The following is a 17,906-nucleotide window of genomic DNA, read 5'->3' as shown; positions in this document are numbered from 1 at the left end:
ATAGGTAATAGTTTTCTTCTAAAAAGTTGGGACTAATTTCCTGATAGATGTGCAAGTGAAAGATCAAGAACAAGGCCATGTGGTGAAAAACAAGCTCTCACTGTCATGTTGCACTAGGAATTGGTCATATTGGTCATAAAAATTTTATGTAGGAAGTATCAATAACCAGACAAGGAAAATAAATGCTGCTTTTACAATCTTATTGTGATTTGTACCCAGTTCTTTTGCCACTGATTCTCAGATGGCATGAGGGTGAACAAATTTGTGTGTTGTCTTGTATACTTTGAGCTTTCCTCAAATGTCTCTTGCTATAGGTGGGGCAAGTGTGGGATTGTAGCCCCATGCAAAATGTTTAACAAATAAATTAAACTTTTTGTATTTGTTCCACTTCACTTATGACAGTTTATGAATTCAATAAAATGGAATCTAGAATATTTGAATAATTTTATGGGCATTTCCCAGTGCCCCTTAATTTCACCAGCTATTTCAGATTGTATGGTAGTACCCAGAAAAATAAAGACGTATGTGTTAAAATGAGTCAGATATACACAGTGTTGTTTTCTTCTTAACTTCCCTATAGCTGTGCTGATTAGACTTTTTTGGTGATGGGAGTTTTGCATTCTGCATTTTGCATTCTGCATTCAGATATTACTGTTTTGCTGCTTACTTGACTGAAGGCTTTATATTTATATTCCATATTCATGGGCTGTTGTATGTACCAGTCAAATTTCTTTGCATGTATTTTATATGCAAAATGAACAGGATCTATAGAGCTACATGCAAATTATGTTCTCAAAATCAAACCTATACGAGGTGAATTCAGAAGGGACCAGTCTGTGAAATTCTTTAAAAAAATAAAATAGACAAAAGTCTATATTGCTGTGTATAATTCATCATGTTTAATGCATGTATTAAACTACATTATTTATTAGAAAGACACACAATTTATTCTCTATAATGATTGTATTCAAAAATAAACAAAGGAAATTTTGTCTTGTTTCTGTTGGCTAGTGTAATCATTCAGAAGAAGTATTTGAAGTATTTGAAGTTACACTTAGCTTTGACCACAGAGCACTTCATGTGCATATAAATAAGATTTTGTACAGCAACAATAATGAAAAGAAAAATGTTGGTACAGTACATTCTGTTTTTAAAACAGATCCACTGCTAAGAAATCAACAAGCTTGTCTAAAATATGGGTGTAGTGATATTTGTTGTAAAAAAATATTACGTATGTGTCATGAAATGGAGGCCAAGGTGGATGCAGACACATGGGACAGACTTACTTGTCTGTTTAGGAAGGGAGGAAGTGCTGAATTTTTTCTTGGCTTGGTGATGCCTTCACTGATCTGCACTCTTAAAACGTGAAGGTACTCATTCTTTCAGATTAGTAGGTAGTGCCTCCAGTGCTCAGAGATGTCTGTTCTGTGACACCTCTCCTGAATTCAATACATCTGGGGTCTCAGCCGTAAGCATATTTTTTGTATAAATTGTGCAAGTGCATGGAGCCTATCAATGATTTATCACTGCCATCTTTGTGCTTGAGGATGCGGGTATGTTTACAAGCAGAATACTGATCATGTGTATGTATGGTGTTAGAAAACTGTAAATTATATCATTAAACTAGTTCAATGCTCAAAAGATACAGACACAGGTGAAATGGAATGTAGAATCATATGTAATGACTAAGAATTGATATGGCTAGATATGAAGTAGATATGGAAGATATGGCTATGAACTGATACACACACATTTTATATATGTAAATTTGCAGAGAGTCGGTGGGGGCCCGGATCAACCTCATATAGGGACCATCTGTGTCATAAAATCACAGATCCTTGTCAAGATGGCAAAAGCAAGTCTTAGATAAGGATGAGGATTTACAGAGGTGGGCTTCACTAGGCTTAGGAGCAACACACAAATCATAATTAATTGCCAAGTATCAGGACTTTTCTTAAACTAGCGCTGATTTAAAATAAATGGACTAACTGCCAAAAGCACACCAGTCTAGGCTGATCCACCCTCGGCTAGCCTCAGTTCTTTTCTTTTCTTTTCTTTTCTTTTGTAGTCTAGCCTGATCCACCCTTGGTTAGCTTCAGTTCTTTTCATTCTTTTCTTTTCAGTTATGGTATGGTATGGTAATCTGATCCACCCTTGGTTAGGCCCGTTCTTTTATTTCCTTTTCTTTTCATTTACAGTCTAGCATGGTCCACCCACAGCTAGCCTCAGTTCTTTTTCTTTTTAGCCGAACTTCCCCTGGACTCACTTCTTTTTTTTCTTTATCTTTCTGCATAAACCAGTTTAAACCATTCTTGTTGAATTGTTCACTCTTTTGAAACCTGTACAGTATGTGAGACTCCACTGTATGTTCAAGTTCAAGTTCAAGTTCAAGTTTCTTTATTGTCATTCTGCTACATTTAGGGCATGCAGTGGAACGAGATGTCATGTCTCATAGGTCAAACGGTGCAACATCCATACAGACATAAAACATAAAACAACAACGAAGCAGGGGCCAGATACGGACTATTCCATCAGTACAAAAATACACTCAAGAAATAAATATTTTGATCTTTGCGGCTGCATTCACTATCCGCTGAAGGGTCTTACGGTCAGCTGCAATCCAGTTCCCGTGCCATACAGTGATGCAGTTCATCAACACACTCTCAGTGGTTCCTCTGTAGAAGGTGGTGAGGATGGGTGAAGGGCGACATACTCTCTTCAGGCTGCGGAGAAAGTGCAGCCACTGATGTGCCTTCTTGGAGAGTGACTGTGTGTTGGTGGACCAGGTGAGATCTTCCGTGATGTGCACTCGTTTGTATTCTCTACATAGAGGGACAGGTTATTTGTTTCACACCATTTTGTCAGCCGAGTCACTTCCAGTCTGTAGGGCATTTCGTAGTTGTTGCTGATGAGCCCATTCACAGTTGTGTGATCAGCAAACTTGACGATGCGGTTGGAGCTGAACTTTGCAGTGTAGTTGTGTGTCAACAATGTGAAGAGCAGTGGGCTGAGCACACAGCCTTGTGGTGCGCCTGTGCTGAGTGTTGTAGTGCTCGATGTTGTTTGGCCAATACGCACTGACTGAGGTCTTCCAGTTAGAAAGTCCAGGATCCAATTACAGAGGTAGTTGCTATTCTGCATGTCAAACTGTGAATAAAATAGGTTCAGTGTGTCAGGGAGTGATGTGTTGTTTTCACAGGCCTTTGGTGGGGGCTTGTAGTCTGTGATGGTTCGAATGCATACAACACATATAGTGCTTCCAGATTCTTGTTAGAGTGGTGCATGTCATTATACCTTTTAAGAAATGATTCATAGGTTAACTGAATGACTACTGGTTTGTTCATGACATGGTCTAAGAACTTATATACATTTCTTTAATTCTGTGTTTACATGAATAGTGGATAAAAAGATTTTTCACCTACTGCCAAAGCATGTCACCTAAATTTACATACAGTGTTTATATATAGAATACATATATATATTTGTGGTTACAACACTAATCATGCAACATTTTAAACTCTGCTTTAAAAAATAAACTCAAGAAATAAATATAAATATAAATATGTAGACTATACAATGCTACAATGCTACACTTCATATTGTACACTTGCAACAGGAGGCACTCAAAGTCAAGCAGCTGGTAGCAGACTAGTGCAAGATACAATGTGCAACACGAGCATGTAAACATGTGTAATATTCGTGGGTTTATAATACCATTTTATTTTTTGTGTGTCAGTGTGCTAATGCTGAGGTGAGTGCAGCAGGTGGCGGTCAGGTGGGTTACCTCACAGGAGGCCTGTATATTTTCAGTGGTGGCAGTGCAGGTTTGAGGTTTGAGTTCAGGGCTCTCACAGCTTGAGGGAAGAAACTGTTAGGCAGTCTAGCAGAGCAGGCTCTGATGCTCCTGTACCTTCTTCCTGATGGTACGTAGGAGCTGAAAGATGTTGTTGGATGGATGGGTGGGGTCGCCCACCATGCTGTTGGCCCTGCTGAGGCATCGCTTCATGAAGATGTCCTCGATTGAGGGGAGAGGGGCGCCAATGATCTTTGCGGCTGCATTCACTATCCGCTGAAGGGTCTTGCGGTCAGCTGCAATCCAGTTCCCGTGCCATACAGTGATGCAGTTCATCAACACACTCTCAGTGGTTCCTCTGTAGAAGGTGGTGAGGATGGGTGAAGGGCGACATACTCTCTTCAGGCTGCGGAGAAAGTGCAGCCACTGATGTGCCTTCTTGGAGAGTGACTGTGTGTTGGTGGACCAGGTGAGATCTTCCGTGATGTGCACTCGTTTGTATTCTCTACATAGAGGGACAGGTTATTTGTTTCACACCATTTTGTCAGCCGAGTCACTTCCAGTCTGTAGGGCATTTCGTAGTTGTTGCTGATGAGCCCATTCACAGTTGTGTGATCAGCAAACTTGACGATGCGGTTGGAGCTGAACTTTGCAGTGTAGTTGTGTGTCAGCAATGTGAAGAGCAGTGGGCTGAGCACACAGCCTTGTGGTGCGCCTGTGCTCAGTGTTGTAGTGCTCGATGTTGTTTGGCCGATACGCACTGACTGAGGTCTTCCAGTTAGAAAGTCCAGGATCCAATTACAGAGGTAGTTGCTATTCTGCATGTCAAACTGTGAATAAAATAGGTTCAGTGTGTCAGGGAGTGATGTGTTGTTTTCACAGGCCTGTGGTGGGGGCTTGTAGTCTGTGATGGTTCGAATGGCTTTCCACTGGCTCCGTGTGTCTTTACTGTCTGTGAAGTGATTGTTGATTTTGTCTGCATGTGTCCGTTTAGCTTTTTTGATGCCACATGACAGATTGGCTCTTGCTGTTCTAAGAGCTGCTTTATCTCCTGACCTGAATGCTTCATCTCTGGTCTTTAGCAGCTCATGAATCTCTGCTGTCATCCACTGCTTTCGGTTTTCCCGTGTGGTGATGGTCTTGGTGACTGTGACATCATCAATGCATTTCTTTATGTATGCACTCACGGTTTCAGTATACTCCTGCAGATCTGTGCGGTTGCCGCCTCTCTGAACATATTCCAGTCCGTGCACTGAAAGCAGTCCTGGAGTTTTGAGGTAGCATCCTCTGGCCAGACTGTGATGTGTGTCTGGCCAGAACTAGTATGTGTGCCTAGTCCATTTCTCAATAAATTTATCATCCTTGATTGGCTTCCTAAGACATCACTTCAGATGGAACCAGACCTCCAGCTAATCAGCACAATCTGGGAAGTCACCTTCAGCAATCACACAGACTCTTCATCCAAAATCAACACAACACATATAGTGCCTCCAGATTCTTGTTAGAGTGGTGCATGTCATTATACCTTTTAAGAAATGATTCATAGGTTAACTGAATGACTACTGGTTTGTTCATGACATGGTCTAAGAACTTATATACATTTCTTTAATTCTGTGTTTACATGAATAGTGGATAAAAAGATTTTTCACCTACTGCCAAAGCATGTCACCTAAATTTACATACAGTGTTTATATATAGAATACATATATATTTGTGGTTACAACACTAATCATGCAACATTTTAAACTCTGCTTTAAAAAATAAACTCAAGAAATAAATATAAATATAAATATGTAGACTATACAATGCTACAATGCTACACTTCATATTGTACACTTGCAACAGGAGGCACTCAAAGTCAAGCAGCTGGTAGCAGACTAGTGCAAGATACAATGTGCAACACGAGCATGTAAACATGTGTAATATTCGTGGGTTTATAATACCATTTTATTTTTTGTGTGTCAGTGTGCTAATGCTGAGGTGAGTGCAGCAGGTGGCGGTCAGGTGGGTTACCTCACAGGAGGCCTGTATATTTTCAGTGGTGGCAGTGCAGGTTTGAGGTTTGAGTTCAGGGCTCTCACAGCTTGAGGGAAGAAACTGTTCCGCAGTCTAGCAGAGCAGGCTCTGATGCTCCTGTACCTTCTTCCTGATGGTACGTAGGAGCTGAAAGATGTTGTTGGATGGATGGGTGGGGTCCCCCACCATGCTGTTGGCCCTGCTGAGGCATCGCTTCATGAAGATGTCCTCGATTGAGGGGAGAGGGGCGCCAATGATCTTTGCGGCTGCATTCACTATCCGCTGAAGGGTCTTGCGGTCAGCTGCAATCCAGTTCCCGTGCCATACAGTGATGCAGTTCATCAACACACTCTCAGTGGTTCCTCTGTAGAAGGTGGTGAGGATGGGTGAAGGGCGACATACTCTCTTCAGGCTGCGGAGAAAGTGCAGCCACTGATGTGCCTTCTTGGAGAGTGACTGTGTGTTGGTGGACCAGGTGAGATCTTCCGTGATGTGCACTCGTTTGTATTCTCTACATAGAGGGACAGGTTATTTGTTTCACACCATTTTGTCAGCCGAGTCACTTCCAGTCTGTAGGGCATTTCGTAGTTGTTGCTGATGAGACCATTCACAGTTGTGTGATCAGCAAACTTGACGATGCGGTTGGAGCTGAACTTTGCAGTGTAGTTGTGTGTCAGCAATGTGAAGAGCAGTGGGCTGAGCACACAGCCTTGTGGTGCGCCTGTGCTGAGTGTTGTAGTGCTCGATGTTGTTTGGCCAATACGCACTGACTGAGGTCTTCCAGTTAGAAAGTCCAGGATCCAATTACAGAGGTAGTTGCTATTCTGCATGTCAAACTGTGAATAAAATAGGTTCAGTGTGTCAGGGAGTGATGTGTTGTTTTCACAGGCCTGTGGTGGGGGCTTGTAGTCTGTGATGGTTCGAATGCATACAACACATATAGTGCTTCCAGATTCTTGTTAGAGTGGTGCATGTCATTATACCTTTTAAGAAATGATTCATAGGTTAACTGAATGACTACTGGTTTGTTCATGACATGGTCTAAGAACTTATATACATTTCTTTAATTCTGTGTTTACATGGTATTGTCTTAAGCTACTTTTATTTGTTACTATGCTCATAAATACTGTATAAACTACACATAGGATATTATTTTCAGTGGAAGTAATACACCAACTAGACACAACAGCTACATTCATATCTGCTTGAATACATGTTTTTTTATCCACTAGCTCAGAGCCCAGAAACATGGAGAGATGGATGAGAGATTGGTGTCATATTCCTTACTTATCCCATTGGAGGGACATTTTTTCTTGGTGATGTCACTTTGGTGCTCCATTTTCTCTGTTTGATAAAGATGCCAGTGGTAAGTCACTTTCAGTTCGACATGCTTACAGGCTCTACCTACTTCTCTCAATTTGTGATTGCTGTGCCACTGCTAATTAATGCTCATAATTTGATCAACATTAATTTTTTTTATGTTTTTTCGATTGTTACAACTTGATGTATTGTGTGATGTATCATTTTCAAGTCTATAAAGCAATTTAAATTTAATTTAATTACCTGGGACTGGCCCTGTTTGTCACTGTGGTAATCTTCTGTTGGATGGCCATGACTAAAAAGAGGGGCTGATAAGTTATTTCCTGTTATTACTGGCTGTGTTGAGACTTGCATGTCCCCATGGTTTTCCAGTTACCTCCCACCTTTAAAGAAAACATGCCTGTAAAATGCCCTAAGGCGTTAAATGTGTGTTTGCATGCTGCACTGAGATGAAATATCATTCCTGCTGATCTCATGCACAATGTTACAATAGGCTCTGAATCTACAGTGCGTCTTACTAGTATAAAGCAATTATAAATGTAAAAGTCCCTTGGCCTGTAAGTTATGGAATTGTGTTTCCCATTTTTAGAGCACCTGCATGGATGAGTGGAGATTAAATTCTCACTTTGCATTCACAACACAGATTTTTCACCTACTGCCAAAGCATGTCACCTAAATTTACATACAGTGTTTATATATAGAATACATATATATTTGTGGTTACAACACTAATCATGCAACATTTTAAACTCTGCTTTATGTAGGAAAACCTTTCATTGTGGAAACCACCCACTTTCCTGCTTTACAGCTTCTCCCTTTCCAGTATTTACTTAAAAATACATGCATGTATCATAATTGCTCACCATTTTCCATTGAAACTAGTTTACCACAGAAATTGAACAAGTCCTAGCATGTGATAGTAATTAGGCTATAGTTTCATGAGAAAAATAATATTTTTCCCCAGAGACTCTGCACTCTTAACAATAACTTCAAATTCAACTTCAACTCAAGTTCAACTTCAAGTATAAGCAAGAATTCTGACCTATCAAACAGCTATAAACTGTACAGCTCATGAAAGTGTGTCTATCAACAAAAATCTCAAATGTGAATGGATGTGAATCTGTGAGAAATCCTTGTACAGGATTAAGGAAATGGAGAGCCTAAGTATGTAGGAAATCAACCAGTTACTGTTAGAAAAGCTTTGAAATTATTAAAATAAACCATACACTTTGTTCTTCTTTTACATTTTCACTGCTCACTGTGCAGATCCTCTATTGGCACAGAACCAAGCCAGCTTTAAAGATTATTTTTTGTTGTCGAACAAGTTTAGGTATGTATCTCTAGGGAAATTCAAGGTCAGTTTTGCTAATTTTATTGTTTTAAATCAACAGAGGCAAGAAAATAGTGGTGTGGATAAAAAAGAAGTAAAATGTTCTTTAAACAGTAATACTCAAATAAATTATAAATATACCAAAATAAAACTTTATAATAGTAACAGATTACTTAGAATTGTCCACCCATGCTAATGTGCTATGTATATATAAGTGCAATAGAAGATGTATAATAATAAAAGATGATGATGTGAAATTAAATGATGACATTTCCTCTTTACAGTATGTGCAGTGTGTGTTAATGTCCATTAAATAGTAGTTATTCTAAATTAATGATGTGGTGTGCCTTTGTGAAGGAACTTCTCAATGTTTCTGAAAGTTCTGAGAGCGCTTTGCTGACTTCTCAATTAATCTATATGCCAATACATGCAAATATCCTACAGGTCAGAGAAAGCTTATGAAATGGTATATTCAGCTGAATGTGCTATTGTTTGGTCCTGTTTGTGTAATAACAATGTTACCTATCAGAATACTTCTTATCCTGCTTTAAATAAACAAAGTGCATGAGATTGCTGTGAGGCAATTTGAATGATAGAAATGCTGTTGTGCCTCTATGTGACCTGCATTTGATGCACCTGCTCCACTGTAGTCCCATTGTATTAAACAGAAATGTGGATATGACCAAATGAATATGTAGCATTAAATGAAACTAGGCTTCCCAGAAACAGCTATATACACCACACAAGTAACTGTTCTAAAATTGTATAGGAACTGCTGTATTTATGGCAACATTCAAAAACCATGTAATTTTTTTCTCTTTTCTAGTATTACAAAACATAGAGTATGGTGACTGAATGGATGATTTTTCAGATTTTTCAGATGTCAGATCTGACAACCAAAGATATCCATTTTATGATACATATTTTTATTCTGTGTATGTGAAATATATATTTAGAATTTGCTTAATTTGTAATTAATATACTAATTGTGTACTATGTTAAACTTTATTTTGAGTAGCCCGAATTTGTCTCTTGGGAACAATTTTCACATTTGTTCACAAATACACAAACATTTAGCCAATCATTTTCCCTGTGTATGCTATTCCAGTTTTGATTGTGTGACTGTCTTTGTTTGCCAAGTGTATCATGTTAGTTTATCGTATGATCCTCAACTGAGTTTTGACTTTGACTTTTTTCTCACATCTCTGAGTTGATCATCATTAAAAGTTTTGAACTGCAATTGCATCTTTCTCAATTTACTGTTTAAATTAAAGTATGAACACTGATCTTCATACTTAAGAGTAGAGACTGAGACTGACACATGAGGGCAGACTGAATATGTATGTACTAAAAATGAATGTATCTAATTTGTAGTTTTTATATACTAAGATTAGATATAGGATAAGAATAAATAACTCACTGTGACTAATATTTAGAGCAGGGCTGCATTCAGAATTTCTATAAGAGCTTGCAGATTTAATCTGAAACCCATTTGATTTTGTAAAAATAGCTGCAATAATTGAAGACCTTCATATCCATATTGGAAATTAATTCTAGACTCAGTATTAGAAAGTAATAGGTCCCAATCATTATGGTGAACCTATGCTATATTCTACATTAATATAAGCATAAACATGATCTAACCCTTGGTTAATAAACAGACTTAGCCCCTTATTTTCCTGATACTAGACATGGTTGCTCAGCAGTTGGGCTCATATTGCATAGGAACTATATTCAAGTAAGCACTGATTAAAGTGATAAATGACCTATGATTGTCTTACTATGGAGTTGTGTTGCTTGTGCTTAGTGCAGGATTTTGCTCAGTAAAACTGATGACATTTACAAAATGACAATAGACAATATTAGAACACTCAGAAGTACATATTAAACCAATAAAAGGGCTTTAATACCAGCTGTATGCTTTATTTATAAAATTTGACATATGTTGCAAGAGGAACATGTAAAGCTAAAGCAGTATATAAAAATTATTAATACTGGTTACTATAACAGAAAACATTTATTTGTATATGTAAGTTCTTTACTCTGTGATCAGAAGTTAAAAAAATCAAAATAAAGGTGAATAGTATGCAATAGAATCATTAAGGCACCGTAATGCATTTTAACTTTGAATGGAATAGTAAAAGATCACTTATGCCATAATCTGCTGAGTGATTACAGTAGCACCGCTGCCAGCTCGAGCACGAGTTTTAATTTCACGTGACATTTGGCACCAGGCACAGGGGTAGCAGCAACACACAGTACACAAATCATCACAACATGAGCCCTGAGAAAGAGAGAGAGAGACAGAGAGAGAGAAAGAGAGAGAGAGACAGAGAGAGAGAGAGAGAGAGAGAGAGAGAGAGAGAGAGAGAGAGAGAGAGAGAGAGAGAGAGAGAGAGAGAGATTAGTAATTTAACACTTTCCCACTACTCAGTCATTATTCTTACCTCCAATACTTCCTTATTTAGTTATTACATTATTAATGTACTTAATTTTAGTGAGTTTTAAAAAACCCTCTGTGGAGGGGCCTGAGGTGGTACTGACCAACTAAATAAATTTTTGTACCTCCTACTGAAGCTGGCAGCTGATAGGTTATTTGGTTATTAATAATATAAAATATGTTCTGTTAATGTTTTAAGCAAGAATGTGGAAGCATAACTAAGAGGCCTATTATCTCAGCATAACAATGCCCCTATGCATACAGCAAGGTCCATGAAAACATGGTTCCTCAAGAACCTGAGTAACCTGCACAAAGCCCTGACGTCATCCCCAAGGAATGGTCTCTTTATCTGTAATAGATCTCAATAAAGCTCTTGTGTAGGTGTGACATGGGTGTGATGGTTAGATGTTCACAAATGATTCCACATATGGTACAATACCCAATGTAGTTCTACAGGAAATTAGTATTGACACAAAGGTGTCCATAAGGTAATGAGTTAGGTCATGTTAGCAAAGATGCATGCTGCTGGAAAAGCAAAATAAAACATATTTCAGCCTAACATCTTCACTTTGACATATTCACTACATTTTAATGTTAATTGTTTAATATTAATATAAGCTGCTAAATGCTCAGATGGTACATCAGCATTAATAATTCACCCAGTATTAATTGGGTGTTTCAGGATTCCAAATTTCTCGATTCCTTTAACTGCTAAAATCATATGCTGCTTTACTTTATCTGTGTGTAACAATGTCATATTACTTAACATGAAAGTCAATTTTTAAATAATTATCAATGGCTGTTTTTCTAATTACTATTACTATTGAGTTGTTCACTCAAAACTATTTCCTCTCTGTGAAGTGAAAGTAATTGGGGTTAAATGCAGGTGCATCCTTTATTTCAAAAATAAATCATCAGAACAACAACAAAAAGCCACAGGTACCCTGACTGTAACTATGACTATTACTATTATGTCTATTACTTCTATGCAAGATTTATGTTTGTGTCTTACATGAATGCTGTAGCGCTCTCTCATCTTGCTACGAAGGCAGCAGGAGACAATCAGACAGCAGTCCAAAAGAGGCATGCAGAAACACCATCCAAACTGAGAAGCAGTCTGACACTGCATACATGGGAAACACCACAAAGCACAGCAACCTGCAAAACACACATATACAGTACCAGTGAATTAATCAGGCAAATGTGAGTAGCAATTCTAAAAGTGACATAGTAGCCAGTAGCATTGTCATAGTATAAGTATTTAGGCAAAGGACACAGAAGGTGCCCTGGAGAGACTGTGTACAAAGTATCTGATGTGTCAGTTGTTACACTAAAAACTGAGCAAGTTAAGTTTTAGAAAACATACCGACATGGTTTACCTGCTACCAAGTGACAAATAGAAATTAGTTCATTATTTGAATATAGTATGAAACCCGACAATACCACAGCCGTGTGTGACTGAGACCGCAAGGGAGCAAACTAAAAAAATGTTGTTAGCTGATTTCCCCTGATCCAGAGAAAGCATATTGTACCCTTAACCCTAACTGGTTCATAGCCGTATGATAGAGAGAAATACCTGCTCTCATATCATATGATATGATACAATATCACATCACATCACATCATATTATAATCGAGGGGTTGGCAGAAAATTGTTGTACTAATATCATCACTGTCTGTATGTATCTTGTAGCAGTTACTGGCTTGGTAAAGGTGTCTGTATCATGCAAATCAAATCTCAGTTTAGTCTCTAAATAGAACATTAACAGGTGTTTAAAAAGAAAAAAAACTATCTCTATTCTAGCTGTATTGAGAGCTTCAGTAAAGCCTTTGAGCTTCTTGTTAGTTGAACAGACCTGGCTAGAGAGTTCCTTCTCTTTGTGCTTTTTGCTTCGTTATAATGTATGAGGTATAAACTCTTAGAAGAGTCTCTCGCAAAAGAAGATAAAGTCAACCCCAATTACTCTCAAGTAAAGTCAAGTCAAGAAGCTTTTATTGTCATTTCAACCATATGTATCTGATACAGTACATAGTGAAATGAGACCACGTTTCTCCAGGACCGTGGTAGAACAAAAACAAAGCTAAATAGAACAAAAGGAAGTTAGTCTGCATTACATAAAGGGCATTTGTGCAACCTTGTGCAAAGAGTGGAAGACAAAACACTACAAGACAATACTAAAAAAAAAACAGTACTGCCCAGTGTGAATACTGTACATTATACAGTACATTGTGCAAAAATATAGAAATCTGAACAAGAGGGTTCATAAACATATCTACACTTAATGTAATAGCAGCAGTTTGATGAGATATTGAAGGTATTGAAATGTGGCGTGCAAAACAGCAATTGACTGAATGTGCATGGTCTGTGCAAGTGGGATTTTAGACACGGCTAAACAGTAAAATTACTTACAAGTGCTCATATCAGAGCAGCAGTCACAGATGCCTGTAGTCCAGGTCCCGGAACTGTACCCTGTGTGAGACACCACTGTGGTAATCTGCTGTTGGACTGCCATGTCTAATAAGAAGAAAAAATGAAAGTTTAAGATCAGTTATGACTACAACCTAAGCAGAAACTTATCTAGAATCCAGTCAAAAATGAACATATACAATAAAACTCTATTAAAGATTATCTAAGATGTAATTCAGAACATTAAATGCAGCCTACAAGGTAATGGAAAAGCAATGAGGAAACTGCCTGCATGTAAAGCTAAATATTTCCATTGTAAAATAGAGATAGTGGACTGGCAACTGTTGCAAACATAATAAATTTTTTACATGCTGTTCACTACAGCAGCATGCATGCGCTCATGGACTTTATCCTCTAAGTCTAGACTTCAACCATGATAGATAGACAAAAATTATTTTAAAAAGCAATTAAAAACAAAGTGTTTCAAGGATGAAAGCAAGGCGATACTGCACCTCAGGCACTGCCATTTTGTATTTTATAATGAAGAGAAAATTTTGTAGACCACTGCTTCCTGGAGCAGCCTGTATAACCTTTCTTCACTTGAGTAACTAAGTATCTGAGTCCTAATAGTCAGTTAGTCAGAGTCTTTAGTGGAAGTGGGATGTTGTCCAAACTTTTGTACATGCCATGACTACAGTTTGATTTTCAAAATTACTTTTGAAAACAGATTCTTAGTTCAAAAGTCATCAAAATATGTGATTTGGCAAAGGGTTATGTGATTTAAGTGGTTGTAAATGGGGGAAGAAGGATAATATCAATAGTCCTGAAATGTGCTACATAAAATCCTACATATATGCATATATACAATAATATATACAATCCTAATATCTACATATAATCTACAGTTAAACCCTAATGGTGTAACTACACTTACCTTTCCTGCTTAACTAGAAAAAAATCGTTTGACCGTCTGAACAAATACTGAGGTCTTTGTTTGTTCAGTATGAACCGAAAACAAGTTTTATCCCGCATGAAAATGTGCTATGATAGAGAATAGGGGAGCATAAAATTGCCAGGTAACATTTATAATGTAACTGTATTTTCTGAAACACAGACTATACTAGCAAAAATAATTGTAGTTTAAATTTGTAAACTGAGTAAAATATATAAAACTTTCAACCAAAAGATAAATGAATAGTGTTTAGCTCTTACCTTTCCTTTTTCTGTGGGCTTCAGTGCTGTATATCTCAGAAATGAAACTTCTGCGAAAGAATGTCGAAAGCACACAGACCCAGTAGAGGTTGTAAAATCTGTGATCCTCCCACACAAGACGTCAGGACAGTCAGTGTCCCTTTGCACTGTGCAGCTTCTAGGTATTTAACATGTTTAGTGTAAACAGAGACAAAACTTCTATATTATGTGCAAGGAGGTGATGAGCTTTAAATATGATCACACCACAAGTCACAAAACCTAAAACACCTTTTCAAAGGTTTATTAGATTTATTCACTTGTAGCTTGTGGGTTCTTTTGGGGGAGTTTTTTTCCCCCAGATAAGTTTTCAGTTTATGTTTCTGTTAGCTTTCGTTTCTGCTGAAACAGGAAGAGGAGTCAAGTGCCCTGGTTCATACCCGGTCAAGTCCAAATGGAAACACATGCAAGTCAGCATCCTAACAGTTACATACAGTTACAGTTTGCATACAGAGAAATATCTAAAACATTTTAATAAAGATGTTTTCTTCACAGTATGCCATGCTGTAATGGCAACTGATTCAAAAAATATGACAGCCAGACAGAAAAGTTCCACATTCAGCCTTACAATTAAGCAAAATACATGTGATGAGACTTTGCATGCTGTTATGTTTGTATGCTGTTACTCATCCATGCATTTTCTGTACCGTTTATCCTACACAGTCTGGCAAGCAGCCTGGAGACTTGGGGCACAATGAGGGGGACAGATAGCCTTTTAGAGTGCCACAGAGCTTATGGTGTATGTCTTTAAACTGGGGGAGAAAACTGGAGAACCTGAAGTCAACTCCTGAAGCACAGTGAGAAAATGCAAACTCTACACATTCAGGGAGGAGTCGGAAATCAAAATCCGAACCCTGGAGGCAAATGTGGTAACCATTAAACCACTGGGGTTGCAGCTGCTGCTGTTGTTGTTGTAGGACACAGTGGATTAGTACTGAGCTTGTATGCCTCGCCATTTGTGTGATTAGTATATTCTTCACAGTCTCCAGGATGACTGACATCTCTAAAGGGGGGGATGTGATTTCCTAGTGTTTAAGGTGTTGGGCTAGGTTGTGAGTTCAATTCCCACATCCACCAAGCTGCCACTGCTGCGCCCCTGATAAAGGTCCTTAACCGTCAATTGCTCAGTTGTGTAAAAATGAGATAAAATGTAAGTCACTCTGGATAAGTGTATCTGCTAAATGCTGTAAGTGTAAACTGCAGTATGGGAATGTGTGTGTGCGATTGTGCCTTGCAGTGGATTTTGGCAGATGAACATGAGGATGAGAAAGTTGAACTTGCCGACATGGTGTGCAGGTTGGGTGCGTGGCGAGTGTAGAATGTTTTAGCTGTCTGTGTTGTGGTGGAGCATGAGAATATTGTCTCTGCCTCACAAATTAAATGTGCATTTGTGATTCCTTTAATGATATTGGCAAAGTAAAAAAAACTGACTCAGAAATGAATAATAAATAGTGAACTTTTAATTTTTCCCTCAGTTTCCCATCCAGAAAAGTCATACTGTCAAATTTCTCTCATTTCATTTCAGATGAACTAACTGGTAAAGAAAAAATGGCTTTGTAGAAGATGCAGACATCTGTTGCAGATGTTTCGGCCTGCCCTGGGAAGCAAGGTGATCTCTGTGTTTCTGAGTGACTGGGGCAGAACGCAGCTGAGCCTGCTGGATTTGTTTCCTCTGCAGCTACAGTTCAGCCAGCAGCTGAGGTCCCCTGGGGTTCCTGTTGCATCTGAAGTGAAGTAAAATGAGCCACAAACCCAGCCTGCAGCCCAGCCTCGGCTGACCCAGCCGTTAAGAAACCATGCTCGACTAAACCGAGCTGAAAAAAGCTGTGCCTGGTTTCGGCCACTAAACCAGTGCAGGGGACAGTGGGAGACGTGTTACATGGTTAGAAGGGACAAACAAAGAAACAACAAAAAAGGTACTGTATGTGCTTAACAATAAGGAATTTCTAAAACCAAATGGCTAAATTTCTAAAGAATATTGCAGTACAAGTGTCGTAGCCTGACCACAATCAGTTTCTACATGATGTGAAACATTTTAGACGAGAAGTTTTCTCGATGTGGAAACCTTTTGTCTGAAGTAGCTGATAGCTGATAACTAATAAATGAACACATTGATGATGGCTAGTATAATGTGTGGTGTTTTATGATGGAGAGGTTTTTTTATTATTATTTATATAATTATTTTTTAAATAAATGGAATTAGTATTGCGAGTCTCAAACTTATTAAAGCTAAGTTATGTGAACTTGTGAAAGAGAAGTGCATTGATGTTGTTATGTTGCAGGAAACCCACAAAGATATCAGTAAATCTGCTAATTGCCGTGAAGTGCAATGTGTTGCTGATTTTAAGCAATAACACAACACTAAGTGGTGAAGTTGCCTTGCTATTTGCATGCAATTTTGCTCCTTGTTCTTATTCAGTAAAGAAAATAATTTAATGGGAGCCGTTATTTTTGGGTAGAGATTTTAACTGTACAACAGATAATTTAGCTTTGAACCACGCAGAATCTCATGTGGCTTCCCATGAGTGCCTGTGTAAGATGATGGAGGCCCTTGAGTTAAGCAATATATAGAGACATTTAATTAAAAAACAGAGATAGTACATATGGGCCCACATTATAGACAACACACTCTCCCTGGCAAGATTGAATCGGTTTTAAACCTCAACTGACAGGGTTTACTGTACATGGGGCCCTGGTTTCATTTCTTTACTTTTCTTTTCTTTTCTTTTCTTTTTTAAAAAATATCACTATTGTTCTGATTTGACTCCAAATGTGTGTCTTTTTCTTACTTGAAATGTTATACTTTATAGTTGTCATTAGTGAACAAATGTGAGTGAGATACTCGGAGAGAAATCATTTAGGACATTTCGAACATTGAGAACAGTGCAGCAAATAACACATTGCACAAAGCCAGTAGAGGGCGCTGTTACATCATATATACACCGCTTCGCTGTCCTGTGCACATCCATCACCATCTGGTTTGGAGCAACAACTAAACAGGACAGGAACAGACTGCAGTGCACAATAAAAACAGCAAAATAAATAATTGGTGCCCGCCTGCCCAGGACTTGTAGGATACAAGAACCAGAAACTGGGCAGGTAAAATCACCACTGACCCTTCGCAACCTCTTTCAGCTTCCACCTTCTGGCAGGTGCTTCAGAACTTTGCTTACCAAAACTGCCAGACACAGGAACAGTTTCTTTCCCCAGGCAATCACCCTAATTAACACCTCACCATAATTATATTCCCTGCTTCATATCTACAAGTACTGCATTATCAGAACTGTCAGTCATCACATCATCTGTATATTACACACACTACTGCTGCTGTATATTGCACTAAAGCATAATA

The 17,906-nt window shown here is 38.4% G+C and overlaps 1 protein-coding gene across 1 annotated transcript; it reads right to left on the bottom strand.

Annotated features, from left to right (window-relative positions):
- Positions 1-10,337: 10,337 nt before the first annotated feature.
- On the bottom strand, positions 10,338-14,674 carry ponzr1 (plac8 onzin related protein 1). The gene is made up of 4 exons (XM_027165052.2): positions 14,519-14,674; positions 13,310-13,414; positions 11,912-12,057; positions 10,338-10,743 (listed from the first exon to the last, which is right to left on the bottom strand). The coding sequence occupies exons 2-4, from the start codon at positions 13,410-13,412 to the stop codon at positions 10,609-10,611; spliced, it is 384 nt and encodes a 127-aa protein (XP_027020853.1). The 5' UTR covers positions 13,413-13,414; positions 14,519-14,674; the 3' UTR covers positions 10,338-10,608.
- Positions 14,675-17,906: the final 3,232 nt, after the last annotated feature.

Source organism: Tachysurus fulvidraco, chromosome 1 (assembly GCF_022655615.1).
Source record: "Tachysurus fulvidraco isolate hzauxx_2018 chromosome 1, HZAU_PFXX_2.0, whole genome shotgun sequence".
In the NCBI taxonomy this organism is placed as follows: Eukaryota; Metazoa; Chordata; class Actinopteri; order Siluriformes; family Bagridae; genus Tachysurus; species Tachysurus fulvidraco.
The sequence above is the reverse complement of the archived record's forward strand: the minus strand, read 5'-3'. Positions and strand labels throughout refer to the sequence as shown.

Excerpts from the sequence above, each read along its gene's own strand:
- ponzr1 (XM_027165052.2), bottom strand. The coding sequence starts at position 13,412 with ATGGCAGTCCAACAGCAGATTACCACAGTGGTGTCTCACACAGGGTAC. Across the intron at positions 12,058-13,309 it reads CTGCTCTGATATGAGCACTT|GTTGCTGTGCTTTGTGGTGT; the intron begins GTAAGTAATTTT and ends TGTGTTTTGCAG. Across the intron at positions 10,744-11,911 it reads GAGAGCGCTACAGCATTCAT|GGCTCATGTTGTGATGATTT; the intron begins GTAAGACACAAA and ends TCTCTTTCTCAG.